The 15,560-nt window shown below is 44.9% G+C and overlaps 3 protein-coding genes across 3 annotated transcripts in view; all 3 read right to left on the bottom strand.

Annotated features, from left to right (window-relative positions):
• Positions 1-5,381: 5,381 nt before the first annotated feature.
• On the bottom strand, positions 5,382-6,874 carry LOC144686958 (putative methyltransferase DDB_G0268948). Its single transcript, XM_078552804.1, has 3 exons — positions 6,841-6,874; positions 5,938-6,167; positions 5,382-5,575 (listed from the first exon to the last, which is right to left on the bottom strand). The coding sequence occupies exons 1-3, from the start codon at positions 6,872-6,874 to the stop codon at positions 5,471-5,473; spliced, it is 369 nt and encodes a 122-aa protein (XP_078408930.1). The 3' UTR covers positions 5,382-5,470.
• Positions 6,875-10,349: 3,475 nt separating this feature from the next.
• On the bottom strand, positions 10,350-14,621 carry LOC144686382 (uncharacterized). The gene has a single exon (XM_078551516.1). It carries the CDS (start codon positions 14,356-14,358, stop codon positions 13,348-13,350), a length of 1,011 nt encoding a protein of 336 aa, XP_078407642.1. The 5' UTR covers positions 14,359-14,621; the 3' UTR covers positions 10,350-13,347.
• Positions 10,350-15,560, bottom strand: part of LOC144686383 (uncharacterized) — a 43,064-nt gene continuing 37,853 nt past the window's right edge. Inside the window, exon 3 of the mRNA XM_078551517.1 lies at positions 10,350-12,339. The gene's annotated coding sequence lies outside the window, so the exon portion shown is untranslated. The remainder of the gene's footprint in view (positions 12,340-15,560) is intronic.

The following is a 15,560-nucleotide window of genomic DNA, read 5'->3' as shown; positions in this document are numbered from 1 at the left end:
CCCACCTATCACTGGCCTTCTATCCCTGCGTTACCTGCTCCACCTCCCCCCGCCCTTAAACAGTGTAAATTTCATCACATTTCTACTTCTCTGTAGCTCTGAAGAAGGGTCATACAGACTCGAAACGTTGACTCTGTTTCTCTCTCCACAGATGCTGTCAAACACTTGTAAAGACTTTGATAAAGTTTGAAGTCATTTTTAAAACTTCTGAAAACATTTATAAACGTCAATGTGTGGCAACGTGCATTGAACAGCCTGTAAATAAACTGCGGAAAGTAAAACAAATAGTTTTTAATAAGGTCAGCCAGGTATAAACAGCTTATGAAAAGCTGTTCTTACACTGATGGAAGCTCAACAGATAATTAAGGAGGTGTTATAACTTTACTGATGAAGACCTCAATGCACTCCCACACTCACTCACCCTTGCACACACTCATACACACAAGCACACAAACAAAAATACACACACACACTCTCACACACACTCACTTTCTCACTCACATACACACAAATACATACACACACACACACACACACATGCTCACACACACTCTGGCATGCACATACATACAAGCTCTCACATTCATATTCATAGTCACACACACACTCACACACTCACTCTCAGATGCACTCAATCTCACACACTTTCACACTCTGACTCACATATGCATAGTTTCACGCACTCACACTCACACGCATTCTCACATGCACACACATTCTCTAATGCACACACACTTTCAAACACACACACACATTCTCAAATGTGCACACTCCCAAATGCGCTCACATTCGTGTGTGCAAACACACACATTCCCACAAGCGCCTGTGCGCACACACACACTCCCACAAGCACTCGCGTGCGCACACACACACATGCACGAACCCACATTCCCACAAGCACTCACGCATGTGCACACACACACTCCCACCAGCACTCATGCACACACACACAGACACATACTCACACACACAGACACACACTCACACACACAGACACACATTCCCACCAGCATTCGTGCATACACACACAGACACACATTCACACACACAGACACACACACACAGTCCCACAAGCACTCATGCACACAAACACAGACACACACTCCCACCAACACTCGTGCATACTCACACACACATACATACACACATACACACACAACATGGATTTTAAGGGTGATGTAAAACAGTTCAATAGCACCAATCTGGAGTTCAGGATTAGATGGGTTGACTTTGATTGCTTTCTTCCAAATTCCTTGCAGGTTGTTGTGGCTGACAGGAGGTGGACTCCCAGCACTTGCTGTCTGTGGTTCTTCGGTTGAAACTTGCTTTTAATGTCTCTGCTTGTCACTTTTCCCCTTTTCCTCCTGACTGGGGTTTCTCAAAGAAAGCAGGATACAGCGAGGTAAGGAATAGCCAGCTAGCTACTATGGCAGCATTACTGGAGTCTTACAAAACACAGGAGAGTGAGGTTTCAGGTCTTTCCTCTTTTCGGGCTAGGAGCTAATCTACTGCACTGTCCTCACACACAACCTGGCCACTTGGTCAGGAGCCAATCAAAACACTCTTGCTAGGCAGCTCCCTCTTAAACCAGGTCTCCGTTCCAGCACCATTCTGTCCAACCTGGCACGCACTGCTCCAGGAGATAGCAACATTGTAGATTTTCTATTTCCTGCTCTAGTGAACGTCTCTTTTAAACTGCAGCCATGGTAGTTTTTAAAGCCACAGTCCAATCTTAAAGCCACAGCCCAAGAAAAAATAAAAATATGTTCTTTACAACACACACTCCCACAAGCAATCGTGCATGCGCACACACAGACACATGCACACTCTGACAATCCCAAATATTCACTCACACACACTCCCTCTCTTTCACACACATACACACACACACACACACACACACACAGACTCACATGCGCACAATTATGCTCACTCACAAATCCCCCCACTCCCACACTCTCTCACTGACATATTCACTCTCACATTCACACACACACAAACTCATTCATATACAGGCACTCCTACACACTCTCACACTCACTTCCACACACTCACACTCACTCACATAAACACTCATACTCACACACACACCACCTCGCACACCCGCTCACGCACAAACTCTGTTGTGGAGGATGGGGGGGAGAGGGGTGAGGAATGTGGAGAGGGCAAGGGGAGAGGGTGTTGCACCGGTTGGGGGGTGGGGTGGAGGGCGTGCAGGGATATCCCACCAGGGAACGGGGATATGCGAGGGGAAGGGTGGATGAGCTGGCCCTTCAAATACTGTACTTGAGCTGGTGTCTTACGGGTCCTCATTGCACCCACTGTCACGCAATTGACACCCAACTCAGAAATAAGGTATCAATGAGCTTGCTGTGTTAAAACACCACTGACAGACAGGCTCAGATTACCTCCACACCTGACCACACAACATTAGAGAACTCCCTGCTCCTAATATGTCTGAGTTAGTCCCAGTAGGACTTTGCCTTTTCTCGTTCCCTATTTTTGAGACGTATTGAACAGCTCTGTCACATCTCTCATCTGTATCACTTCACAGAACATCAACACCATTTAAAATGAAGTTTATATTGTAAACTCTGCCAAATTTTAAAGTAAAACATTTTAAAGGAATGAGTTCAATGTGCTGCATTTGTAAAAACCGTTTGGATCAGGACTGACTAGCGCTGCAAGCAATCAAGATTTAATCAGAGGCGATTACATGAATTAAACATGATCTACCTGTGAATAGTAGCTAAGTGAGTGTTTTCAGATTATCAGTAAAATGTACATTCTCTAAAAAGGAGGCAAAGATGGGGATGGGTGAGTGCGGGCAGTTGCTTCAGGAACCTGGTTTTGGGTATAAGGGCTGATTAAGGCCATTGTTGGACATGTTGGGGAACAGGGAAGCTGCACAAGGTGGTCTTGATCCGGCAGACCAGGGGAGCCAGCACTCCAGACAGATTCGGAGACTCTCCAAGCTGCAAACCGCCCTGTGAAGAGGCTCCCATCGAGGAGTGATGGCAGAGCCTTAATATTAGAGCTGTAAGGTTCTGGGCTTTGGGCCCACAGATACCTAAATAGGCAGTCGACTAGTCGGAAGTAATTTTAGGATTTTTAATTAAGTTTAATAAGAAACAACAGTTTATATATGATACAGTAACTAATTAGACAGAAAACGTATATGACCCTGACAGTGGTTTACTGGTCTCAGAGGGCAGACAGACGGTTGGCACAAAGTGTGTTGATCTCATCACCCACCTCCTCCTCCATTTTAAGCGCACTGCAACCTCACCACGACACCTCACCAGTATCTCACCGGGACCTCAGCAGGACATGGACCCTGTCCTTCAGCACTTGTTAATATATTCTTTTTCTGGGGGCTGGTAGCTTACCCAGTGTCAATCATCTATTCAAACTATCCTGACCCATCGACACAGACAGGTACCCAAACTGTCAGGGTGCTTACCACCAACCCCCCTGCCCCAGTTCACCATCCTGCTTGAGACCAACTTTTTAGCTTACACCCTGGTCCTTTCTAAACACTTGCATACATAAGGGAGAGCACAAGACGCCATACTACCAACTTAGAATGTCAACATGGCAGCCTGAACTAAGACTGTTTACAGGTCAAAGTGTTTAGAAATCCTCTTTCCAGAGAGAGAATCAATGCTGTTTAGCTAATCTCGTACTAGACAGAAAATACCTGCTTTATCAAGACCCCAATTTCTTAGAGTGGCCGTTCAGGGGTGATGTCAGGAAGCAATTCTTTGCACAACAATGTTCAACCATATACTGCCCCCTGCTGAAGATGAACAATCTCCCCCCAGCTGCCCCTATCCAATGTCTTGTGTATCTCATCTGTGTTCAAACTACCCTCTACCAATGATTCATTGTAAAATACAGATTTGGCATCCTACTTAAGGGAATGGGGAGAGTCTTGTTGCACTCGGGCTGGGAGACACCATCACTCAGTATCTATAGGCCTCACTCGGGTTTGCTTGCTAGTAAGCAGAAAGCAGTCCACTTAATGTCCAACACAGTTTCACTGGAAGCCACTCCCATAAGGTCAAATAAGGCTTAGTGAAGCACACAGTTGGTAAAAACAGGGACTTGCTTTAGACTTTGCACAGATATACAGACACTATCACCACGTGATAATAGAAGGCTGAAACACAAAAGGATATTGTAGGGCACAGCAAAAATATAACTGGCCCAAACCAGTATAGCAGTTTAAAAATCTTTAGTTAAACCAGATGCAAGGACAGGGTGATAACACACGAAGGATGGACTGATAGCAATGCCTGAGAAAACACAAGATGAATGAGGAACATTAATAACCACCCTTGTAACCAGGGTGGAGGAGGTGGAGATAAGAATAGTTGGTGCTCTGTGTTTGATCAACATTTTAGCCTGATAATATTGATGAGTTGCGTGCAAAGATGTAAAGTATATAAGTTACGAGACTTTGTAATTACAGCAGAGAACCTTGGATGGACTCAGAGGGCTCTCCCTGCATATGCAGGTAACAGGCTTGAATAAACCGTCTTGTTCGAGAATCCAAACAACGGGTTTCTTGAGTTGTTTGTCCTGACCTGAGTCCCGGTGTGAGCCATAGTTAAGAGGCCAGTTGCCCCACGCGAAAGCCGGATCAACCCGGGGTCTCAGAGAAGGAGGTTGAATCCCGCCTACATGCACCATTCCTATTCCCTTGTGTGTCACATACAGATACGATCGTGGGATCGACTGGAAGAGGTGAAAAAGCATCTAAAAATCTAGGCTCATCAGGGCAGGAAATATTTGGAAAACTCCAAATATTTTAATCAATTGAGACGAGGCGAGGAGATTTGATTAGATTGTACAAAACCTGTCTATTGTATGAGGTGATCGCCATTAACACATCCAGCCCGAGCCTATGTCCCATCTCTGGGCCACCCACAGGAGAATGTTGTATCAGGGAAAAGGGTTCTTTTTCTGAAAAATATATTTTATTCATAAAATTTGTGAAAATGCATTACAAAATGTTCCGACTTGGAAATTACGGAGAGTGCAATAAAATTCACCTTGTCTCCATACAGCATGCTGCACTCTGAGGTGCCTCAATACAATTGTGAAATATTTATCAGGAGAAGAAAATCTGCCTCTGAAGCATGTGCTAAATTAACCGATGTCACCCCCAATGTATGTGGATAGACACATCATGAGAGATAACTCACAGATATCTCGGTGTACTCACTGGGAACAAACACTGAGCCAACCCAAAGAATGTTGCAGATTGATAATCTAAACAGATTGAGAGGTTTATCTGAGGTGTTTAATATAGACAAAGACAAACTATTTCCTCTGGCGGGCAAGTCCACAACAGGGGGGCAGAACAATAGCATTAACGCTGTCATTAAGGGGTGATAATCAGCAAGCACCTCTTCACAAGTTTATTGAAGCTTAGTTCAAAGATTGCCTGCTGTATTATCTGGTCTCACCTCTCTTTGTCAGGGAACGTGATAGCATCAAATACTTCTTTATATTCATTTCGAGCAATCTGACTTTTCTCACTCTCGTAGGGTGCGAGGGTTTTGAACATCTGGGAGCAAGAAATATAAGAGAAAACTGGTCATTATAATAATTGTCAAATTAATAACATGAATATGGGCTACAAGGAGTGCATCCCAGACTGTGCCCCCATCCCCACTACCCCCTATGGCAGAAATAGGACTGAAGAACTGTGGTGACCTACCCAATTCTGACGCAGCCAATGTTGACGCAGCCCACACTGACACAGCCAATCATGGACCCTTCAATCCCAGCCCGCCTAATCCAGCCAATCCTCACCCACCAGTCCATTGCATTCAGTCTCAAACATATTACACATAGATGCATAGGTGTAGATTTCGATTTCCATTGAAATGACTGAAGATTCCCAGTTAGTCCCAATTACCAACTTACCTCTTGGACAATCTGGGTCAGATGCTCAGAGCAGTCATTGTAATGTAATTCAAATGGAACCCGGTAGCAATACAGAGCCACACAGCCTTTGGGTTTTAGAACCCTCTCAACCTCCTTCATAAACATCTCCATATCAAACCAATGAACTGCCGCTCCTGCGATTACCAGGTCAACGGAACCATCCTCGAACTCCAGCTTCTCTGCGAGGCCCTGTCTGTCGAGTGAATCAACTAACACAGGAATACATCAGCTTCAATGTCTCTGCAGATTTTTAATGGTTGTCACGGGGACAACGAGTATCACAGACAGGAAGAAATTTTCATTGATGTGGGAGCGATGTGGTGAGGTTTAGGGAGGGAATTCGAGAGCTTGGGGCCCAGGCAGTTGAAGGCACGGCCGCCAACAGTGCAGCGATTAAAATTGGAGATGCTCACGAGGCCAGGAATTATCTGTTCATGGGATGTGGGCGTGGTTGGCTAGGCCAGCATTTATTACCCATCCCTAGTTCAGAGTCAACCACATTGCTGTGGGTCTGGAGTCACATGTAGGCCAGACCAGGTAAGGACAGCAGATTTCCTTCCCTAAAGGACATTAGTGGACCGGATGGATTTTTACAACAATGATTTCACCATTGGGCTTTTAATTCCAGAATTTTATTGAATTCAAATTCTACTATCTGCCATGGCAGGATTCAAATCCAGGCCCACAGAGCATTAGCCTGGGTCTCTGGATTACTAGTCCAGCATCAATACCACTACGCCATCACCTACCCAGTGGGGGAGCACAGATATCTCATAAGGTTTTAGGGCTGAGGAAGTTACAGACATAGAGAGAAGCCCATGGAGATTCCTAAAAACCAGGTGAAAATTTTGAAGTTGCCAGACCAGAAGCCAATAAGGTTACCAAGCACTGGGCCTGATGGGTGAGCAGGAATCATTCTGAATGATTCTTGAGTTCACACATGGTCCCAGCAGGAGAAGGTGCTGCTGAAAGGACATCAACCTTCTTTCTCTTTCCACAGAAGCTGCTTGACCCTCTGAGTATTTCCAGCATTTTCTGTTCTTATTCCAAATTTACCTTCACTATTCTTTTCTTTTTTACAGACTTGTAAAAGCCCTTGAGATCTGTTTTTATATTTCTGGCTAGTTTACTTTCATATTCTGCTTTCTCCCTCTTTATGGCTTTCTTAGTCAACCTTTGGTAATTTTTTCTTAAATGCTCCCAACCCTCAGGCTTACTACTCTTTTTGTCAACACTGTAAACATTTTCTTTTAATCTAACGCTATCCTTACTGTTTCCAGAGTTTCTCTATGATAAAGACCCTGATATATGGTGCCAAGGCCCCATTGTGCTGACCAGGTAAAAAAACTGAGACCTGAACATTTCAACCAGGGGATGAAGTGTTGGTGTTATTGCCTTTTCAGCAGGATCCTCTGAAAGCACAATTCAGTGGTCTATACAAGGTAGTTAAGAGGGCTAACAAAGTAAATTATTTGATAGACAACCCAGATCGCAGGAAAAAGAATCAGCTTTTACCATACCATCGTAGGGAGGAGGATGGGAAGGTGCGGGTATATCAAGTAGAAAGGAGAGGGGAGGATGAAGGAGCCAGTGAGAGGTTGGAGGCAATTTTAACTCATGAAACGGTGTTGGCTGCCCCTAACATCACTAAACCCTTCAAGGTGGCACACACACACACTCTAGCACACAGATAAGCAAGCTCTCTCTCTCTCACTTACGCTCTCACACTCTCTCACACATACAAACCACAAACACACGCACTCTCATTCACTCAGACACACAAAAATACACACACTCACTCTGACACTCTCACACTCTCATACTCATTCACATACTCATCCTCACACATACATTCACACTCCTCCCTCACTCTCACTCTCTCATTCTCAAACACTCATACTCACACACATATGCACACGCATGCCAAAATGCTCACACTTGCAGGCACACACACACAATCGTGCTCTCACACTTACTCACAGACACTCGCACAATTCATATACACACTGTGAGGAACCCGTTTTTGGAGCATTTGAAGGACATTGAATTTTGGACATTTGAGTTATTTTTAGAAGTTTGCAATGTTAATTTGGGGCTGTGAAAATGTCATTCTTCAAGAAACCACAGGTCAAGATAGAAGCCCAATGGGAACACCTGGAGAGGGAAGAAATATTTTGTATATCTAAGTTAACAAAGAACTGCTGTTGCCAAGCTAAAGGCTCTTGCTGATTAGTTAAAAACACCTGGCCCAAAAGAAGTATTCTTTGAACATCTTAATCTTTAAAACTCTCAGTGTGAGAGTGAGTGTGGAGTGTCTTAGAAGCAGGCTACCAGAAAAAGATTCTCTCTTTCCCTCTCTGCCCCACCTTTGTGTTAAATCTTCCTCAGAAACGTATCATCGGAATAAATCACCTTTTTTTTTAAAGTCTGCAAAGTTGTGATAAATAAGAGTCAAGGACAGTTTCACCAACAAATCCATCTGAAAGAACTTCCAGACCTATTGTGACCAGAATTCTGTCAAATCAACAGTGTCAAGATCTCTTGGAATGTTATCCTTTTAAATGTACCTATACTCCAGCCTCTGCAGGGGACTGTGTTTATTTTGTCCTGTTTTGTGTTTGTGTGAGAGTGTATGGGGGTTCAAATATCTGTGTTTTTTTCAAAAACTGAAAAATTATTATACTTCTAAATTACAGCTTGTATGTTAACCAATTTATTAACTTATTTTAAAAAGTAGTTTGTTTCATAATAATTGTTTTTGTGTGTTTACTGAAAGAAGCCTGGTAAGAGTCTTTTTATGTTGGAAATAACAGTATCAAAGGCTAACAATTGGCCAGTTTTGTGGGTGAATTAAACCCATCAGTGTCCATAACAACACTCTCAAACGTTCTCACACTGTGCATTTGTGTGTCTATGTATCTCTGGGTGTCCCTGTGTGTGTGTGTTCCTGCCTGTGTGTATGTCTCTGTGTATGTATATCCCTTGCTGAGTGTGCGTATGTGGTGTCCCTACCTTTGTGTATGTGTGTGCATCCCTCTCTGTGAGTGTTTATGTGTCTGACTCCCTCACTCTCCATGCCTGTCCCTGTGTGTGTGTCGCTGTTGGTCTGTCTCCTAATGTGTGTGTATGTATGTGTGTCTATGTCACTATGTGTGCCTCTCTTTAGCTACAATGTCAGCAATGCACCCCCCACCCCCCGGCAACCTTTTTGTGAACACAGACACAATGTATTCATTTAGGAATCATGCTCACATCTTCTGCCTCCATATACTTTCACAAAGCTCAGATAGGTCACAACTTGAAGATTGCATCCAGTTCTGGTCACCACACTTCAGGATGTGAGTAAGGGTGCAGAGATTTACCAGAACGATTCCAGGAATAAAGGATTAGATTGAAGAAGCTGGGGTTGTTCTCCTTGGAGCAAAGGAGATTGAGGGGAGATTTGATCGAGGTGTACAAGATTGTGACAGGTTTAGATAAGGTAGACAAGGAAATGATGTACCCATCAGCTGATCGTACAAAGGCTAGCAGAGAAGGATTTAAGGTTTTGGTCAGGAGATGGATGGGGGAGGATGTGAGGAAGAACTTTCTTTAAGCAGCGATGTGGTAATGACCTGGAACACTCTGCCCACGAGGGTGGTGGAAGCAAAGACAACGAATGATTTCAAAAGGAAATCAGATGGACATTTAAGGAAATAAATTTGCAGGGCTACGGGGACAGAACGGCGCAAAGTGACTGGCGAATTTGCTATAGAGAGCTGGTATAGACTCGATGGGCCAAATGGTCTCCTTCCCTGCCCTATGATCTAAGCAGCTTCCCTAGTCTCTCCAACCAGCTGCAGTCCCCTTATCCCTGGTGCCATTCTAGTAAATCTCCTCTGTTGACTCTCTCACGTCAAATCTTTCCATGAGGCCCCTTTCTCGGGGGGCGGGTTAGAATTGAAAAGCAGGGAGCTTATGTTCAACTTCTTTTGAACCATAGTTAGGCTACACTGGGAGTCTGTCAACATCTGTGGTGTCCATTTAGAAAAATAGAGGCACAGGAGAAGGTGCAACAAAGATTCACAAGGATAATACCAGAACTAAGAGCATTTAACCCTCAGGAAAGGCTGGAGTGTTTTTCGCTAGAAAAGACTGAAGGCCGACCTGATGAAAGTCTTTAAAATTATGAAGGCGTTCAATTATCCAACATAGATTTCATGAGAAACCTCCTTACCAGACAAGTGGTGAGAATGAACTTGCTACCTCAGAGAGATGAATAGTGTTGTCTATCTGGACCAGACCCCCAAATTTTGGTACGATCCAGTTAATGACCAGTAACGTTTTGTTTAAAGTAGACAAAGTTTGAGATCCCAGGTATTCACTAAGACAATAAATCCACAAGATTCCAGTTTTAAACAAACCAAAATAAACTTTACTATACAAAGTGAGAAACATCAAACAACTTACAATAATTAACAAGATACATGTGGATTAACAGACAAACTGTGGTTGAACACACTACACTGCACAATAAATGGCAGGTGCGACCAAGACTGATTCACAGATTTCTCAGCAACCCACCCAGACGTCAGTATCCACTGTGAGTTACACAATCGTGTTAAATCTCTGTCTCCCTCACGAGGGGTTTCCAGTCTTCACTTTCGAAGATCCAGCCCTGACTTCTGTCCAAAAGTCACTCCGAGTCGGAATGTCTCAGCGACTGCTCACCTCCTGATGGTTTAATCTCTTCTAAGGCTGTGTTCCACTGGCTCCCCGAGACTGCATTCCAGCCTCATGGGCAGAACTCTAGCTCTTTAGTCACACCGAACACCATTGCCCCAAAGGGTTACCTTTTCCCCAATGGCCGCAGCATGGAATCAATGACCTTCCACTGCCTTTGTAGCTCTCCAGGGCTTCTCCTGAGCCCTCACTACCTGGAGCCTGCCAACAGCAGCACTTTTGCTGCTTGAAGCCTCTTTCTTTCCTGCTCTCCCCGATGGTCTCCTCCTGGTGGCTCCTTCCCTGTGGGTTCTCTCTGGGACGTCTCCCTGAGATGCCCCTCTCTAGATTCCCTCCCTTTATAGCCCTAACCTGGGTCTCGCGATCCTGATGTCACGGATGGCTGACCCTTTAACTAAAAGGCACAAAACTAAAACACAACATGCACAGCCGGTCACCTTGTCACGTCTTTTACATGCCTAGAATTCTTCAGCCTGCCAGGAAATGGAGTCCTCAGCCTCCACCCAGGCTAGAAACATACAAATTAGGAAGAGTAGGCCACTCAACCCCTCGAGCCTGCTCTGCTATTCAATAAGATTATGACTGATCTAATTTTAACCTCAACACATTCCTGCCCACCCCTGATAACCTTTAACCCCCTTGCTTATCAAGGATCTATCTACCTCTGCCTTAAAAATATTCAAAGACTCTGCTTCCACCACCTTTTCAGGAAGAGAGTTCCAAAGACTCTCAACCCTTAGAGAAAAAAAATTCTCCTCATTTCTGTCTTAAATGGGCGACCCCTTATTTTTAAACAGTGGCCCCTAGTTCTTGATTTTGCCACGAGAGGAAACACCCTTTCCACATCAACTCTGTGAAGACCGCTCAGGATTTTAAAGGTTCCAATCAATTCACCTCTTACTCTTCTAAACTCCAGCAGATACAAGCCTAAGCTATCCAATCGTTCCTCATAAGACAACCTGCCCATTCCTGTTATTAGTCCAGTAAACCACCTCTGAACTGCTTCTAACGCATTTACATCCTTCCTTAAATAAGGAGACCAATACGGTACATAATACTCCAGATGTGGTCACACCATACAAGTGTCCCATACAACAAGCATAACCTCTCTACTTTTATGCTAAATTCCCCTAACAATAAATGATAATATTCTATTAGCTTTACTAATTACTTGCTGTACCTGCATACTAGCCTTTTGTGATTCATGCATTAGGACACCCAGGTCCCTCTGAATCTCAGAGCTCTGTAATCTCTCACAATTTAGATAATATGCTTCTCTTGTATTCTTCCTGCCAAAATGGACAATTTCACACTTTCCCACACTATACCCCATTTGCCAGATCTTTGCCCACTCACTTGACCTATCTACATCCCTTGTAGCCTCCTTGTATCCTCTTCACAACTTATTTTTCTATCTATCTTTGTATTATCAGCAAATTTAGCAACCATTTCTTCGGTCCCTTCATCCAAGTCATTTATATAAATTGCAAAAAGTTGAGTCCCCGGCACTGATCCCTGTGGCATGCCAGTCATTACATCCTGCCAACCAGAAAAAGACCCATTTATGCCTACTCTCCATTTCCTGTTAGCTAGACAATCTTCTGTATCTATGCCAATATCTTACCCTCTACACCATGAGCTCTTATCTTCCATAGTAACCTTTGATGTGGCACCTTATCAAATGCCTTCTGCAAATCTATGTACAGTGTATCCACTGGTTTCCCATTATCCACAGTACATGTGACTCAAAGAACTCCAATAAATTGGTGAAACATGATTTCCCTTTCACAAAACCATGCTGACTCTGCCTGATTACCCTGAATTTTTCCAAGTGCCCTGCCATAATATTTTTAATAATAGCTTCTAAAGTTTTCCCTTTGACAGATGTTAAGATAACTGGCCTGCTTTTTGTCTCCCTCCCTTTTTGAACAAAGGAGTTACATTTGCTGTTTTCCAATCTAATGGAACCTGCCCGAAATCTGGGGAATTTTGGAAAATTAAAATCAATTCACCAGCTATCCCACTAGCCGCTTCTTTTAAGACCCTAGGATGAAGTCCATCAGGACCCGGGGACTTGTCAGCCCACAGCTCCAACAATGTGCTAAGTACCACTTCCCTGGTGACTGCAATTTTCCTGAGTTCTTCTCTCCTTTCCAATTCCCAATTTACAGCTATTTCTGGGATACTTACTAAGGTAAGTTCCCATTTCTTAACAATAGCACGAACCCACTTAAGGGGTAGCTAGGTACTTACACGGTGGGGGGAACAGAATAGAAGGATATCCTGATGGGGGTAGAGAAGAGGGGTGGGTGGAGACTCAGGTGGAGCAGAAATACCAACATTGACCAATTGAGCCGACAGACCTGACCCTCTACTGTAGAGTTAATAGAACAGGGACAAACGTTTTTATTTTAGACCAACCTGTCGTGATGGGAAAAACATTATTTACTATCCAGGATAAAATAAATGTACTTCATCAGCCTCTGCAGATCATTTCAGTGGAAACACGCACTCTCAGGCTCCAACTTCATCAACCCACTGGAAGCAAAGTCATGAGACCAGCAAGTCCAGCAAAGGGAAACCCTCTCACGCTCCCACTTCACCAACTGACAGAACGAACATGGCTCAGTTCCGGATGTGATTAACAGCAGCGATGATCACATGTAATCACTTGTGAACTCGCTGGTGTCTCAGCAGGATTGATAATTGAGTAAATCCCTTCCCACACTCAGAACAGGTGAATGGCCTCTCCCCAGTGTGAACTCGCTTGTGTGTCACCAGGTTGGATGACTGTGTGAATCCCTTCCCACACACAGAGCAGGTGAACGGCCGCTCCCCGGTGTGAACTCGCTGGTGTCTCCGCAGGTGGGATGACACAATGAATCCCTTCCCACACTCAGGACAGATGAACGGCCTCTCCCCAGTGTGAAATCGCTGGTGTGTCACCAGGTTGGATGAATCACTGAATCCCTTCCCACACACAGAACACATGAATGGCCTCTCCCCAGTGTGAACTCGCTGGTGTGTCAGCAAGGTGGATGAATCACTGAATCCCTTCCCACATTCAGAGCAGGTGAGTGACCTCTCCGCAGCATGAACTCGCTGGTGTGTCAGCAGGTTGGATGACCGAGTGAATCCCTTCCCACACAAAGGGCATATGAACGGCCTCTCCCCAGTGTGAACTCGCTGGTGTGTCAGCAGGTTGGATGACCGAGTGAATCCCTTCCCACACTCAGGGCAGGTGAATGACCTCTCCCCCGTGTGAACTCGCTGGTGTAGCAGCAGGTGGGAGGAATCAATAAATCCCTTCCCACAGTCAGAGCAGGTGAAAGGCCTCTCCCCAGTGTGAACTCGCTGGTGTGTCAACAGATTGGATGACTGAGAGAATCCCTTCCCACACACAGGGCAGGTGAATGGCCTCTCCCCAGTGTGAACTCGCTGGTGTGTCAGCAGGTTGGATGACCGAGTGAATCCTTTCCCACACTCGGGGCAGGTGAATGGCCTCTCCCTGGTGTGAACTCGCTGGTGTGTCTGCAAATGGGATGAAACACTGAATCCCTTCCCACACACGGAGCAGGTGAACGGCCTCTCCCCAGTGTGAACGCATTCATGAGTTTCCAACTCAGATGGGAACTGGAATCCCTTCCCACAGTCCCCACAATTCCACGGTTTCTCCATGGTGCCGGTGTCCTTGTGTCTCTCCTGGTTCAACAATCAGTTGGAGCCTTGTCCACACACACAACACGTATATGGTCTCTCCCAGCTGTGAATGGTGCAATGACATTTCAGGCTGTGTAACTGGTGAAAGCTCTTCCACAGTCAGTACACTGGAACACTCTCATTCAGGTGTGCTTGAGTCTCGGTGCTTTCTCAGTCAAACCGATGATCAGAATTACTTGAACCAGAAAGAACCATATCTCCTTCTCGATACAAAGGCCGATGAGATTTCTGTCCGCATATGCTCCTCTTCTAAGATGCTGTAAAACATGTCAGGACAGGATAGAAAGTCAGAACAGACAATTCTAATTTCTATGGAACATTCCTTCCTCTCTTGTTCTACAAATGTTGTAAATCACCATTCCACACACTCCCTCTCCATTCTCACTCTGCTGTACCTAATATACACCCTCCCAATTCTCCTGGAGGTGCCAATTGATGCTGATTGACAAATCCATGTTCACCACTTCCACTCCTGGCACAGAGACCTGAAAATCTTCATGCAGGCTACTAGCCATATATATGTATATATAACTGGATTAAAAGTGTGTAATATACAGTACTGTATCGCTTGATTAGAGATACTGGGGGATGTGAGGAAGAACTGCATTTAGGCAGTGAGTGATCATGACCTTCAATAATCTCAAAAGGAAACTGGATGGGGACTTGATGGAAATAAACTCGCAGGGCTACGGGCATAGAGAGGGGGAAATGGAACTGACTAGATTTCTGCACAGAGAGTCAGCGTGGACCTGAGTTGCCGAATGGACTCCTTCTGTGCCATAGGGCAGAAATTTACACTGATCGGACGGGCGCGCGCCTGACCCAATCGAGTGCAAAATAGCGCGAGATGATGTCGGATTAGAGTCCCGGCTTTATCCCATGCTTGCACAATATTTTGGTTGGTGGGCGCACACGTGTGTCAGAGCCGCGCCCACCATCAATTAAGAGGCCAGTTAAGGCAATTGAAAAGGCAACTGAAACTGATTTCTCATTGCCCGTGCGATTTCGTGCTCGTCGCACGGGAAAAACAGGCAGGCGGACAGCCGACAATTTGCAAAACCTCATCCAAGGGCAGGATAAAAAGGTTCAACAGCATTGCCAGTGTGAGTAGCGAGGGGATTGGGAGATAGTTTGCTGTTGGCTGCTTATTGGTACTTGGC

This window comes from Cetorhinus maximus, chromosome 11 (assembly GCF_964194155.1).
Source record: "Cetorhinus maximus chromosome 11, sCetMax3.hap1.1, whole genome shotgun sequence".
Taxonomy (NCBI): Eukaryota; Metazoa; Chordata; class Chondrichthyes; order Lamniformes; family Cetorhinidae; genus Cetorhinus; species Cetorhinus maximus.
This window is presented reverse-complemented; position numbering and strand designations above follow the sequence as displayed.

Excerpts from the sequence above, each read along its gene's own strand:
- LOC144686958 (XM_078552804.1), bottom strand. The coding sequence starts at position 6,874 with ATGATTCCTGCTCACCCATCAGGCCCAGTGCTTG. Across the intron at positions 6,168-6,840 it reads CCCATCAGGCCCAGTGCTTG|TTGATTCACTCGACAGACAG; the intron begins GTAACCTTATTG and ends TTCCTGTGTTAG. Across the intron at positions 5,576-5,937 it reads TGACCCAGATTGTCCAAGAG|ATGTTCAAAACCCTCGCACC; the intron begins GTAAGTTGGTAA and ends TCTTGCTCCCAG.
- LOC144686382 (XM_078551516.1), bottom strand. The coding sequence starts at position 14,358 with ATGGAGAAACCGTGGAATTGTGGGGACTGTGGGAAGGGATTCCAGTTC.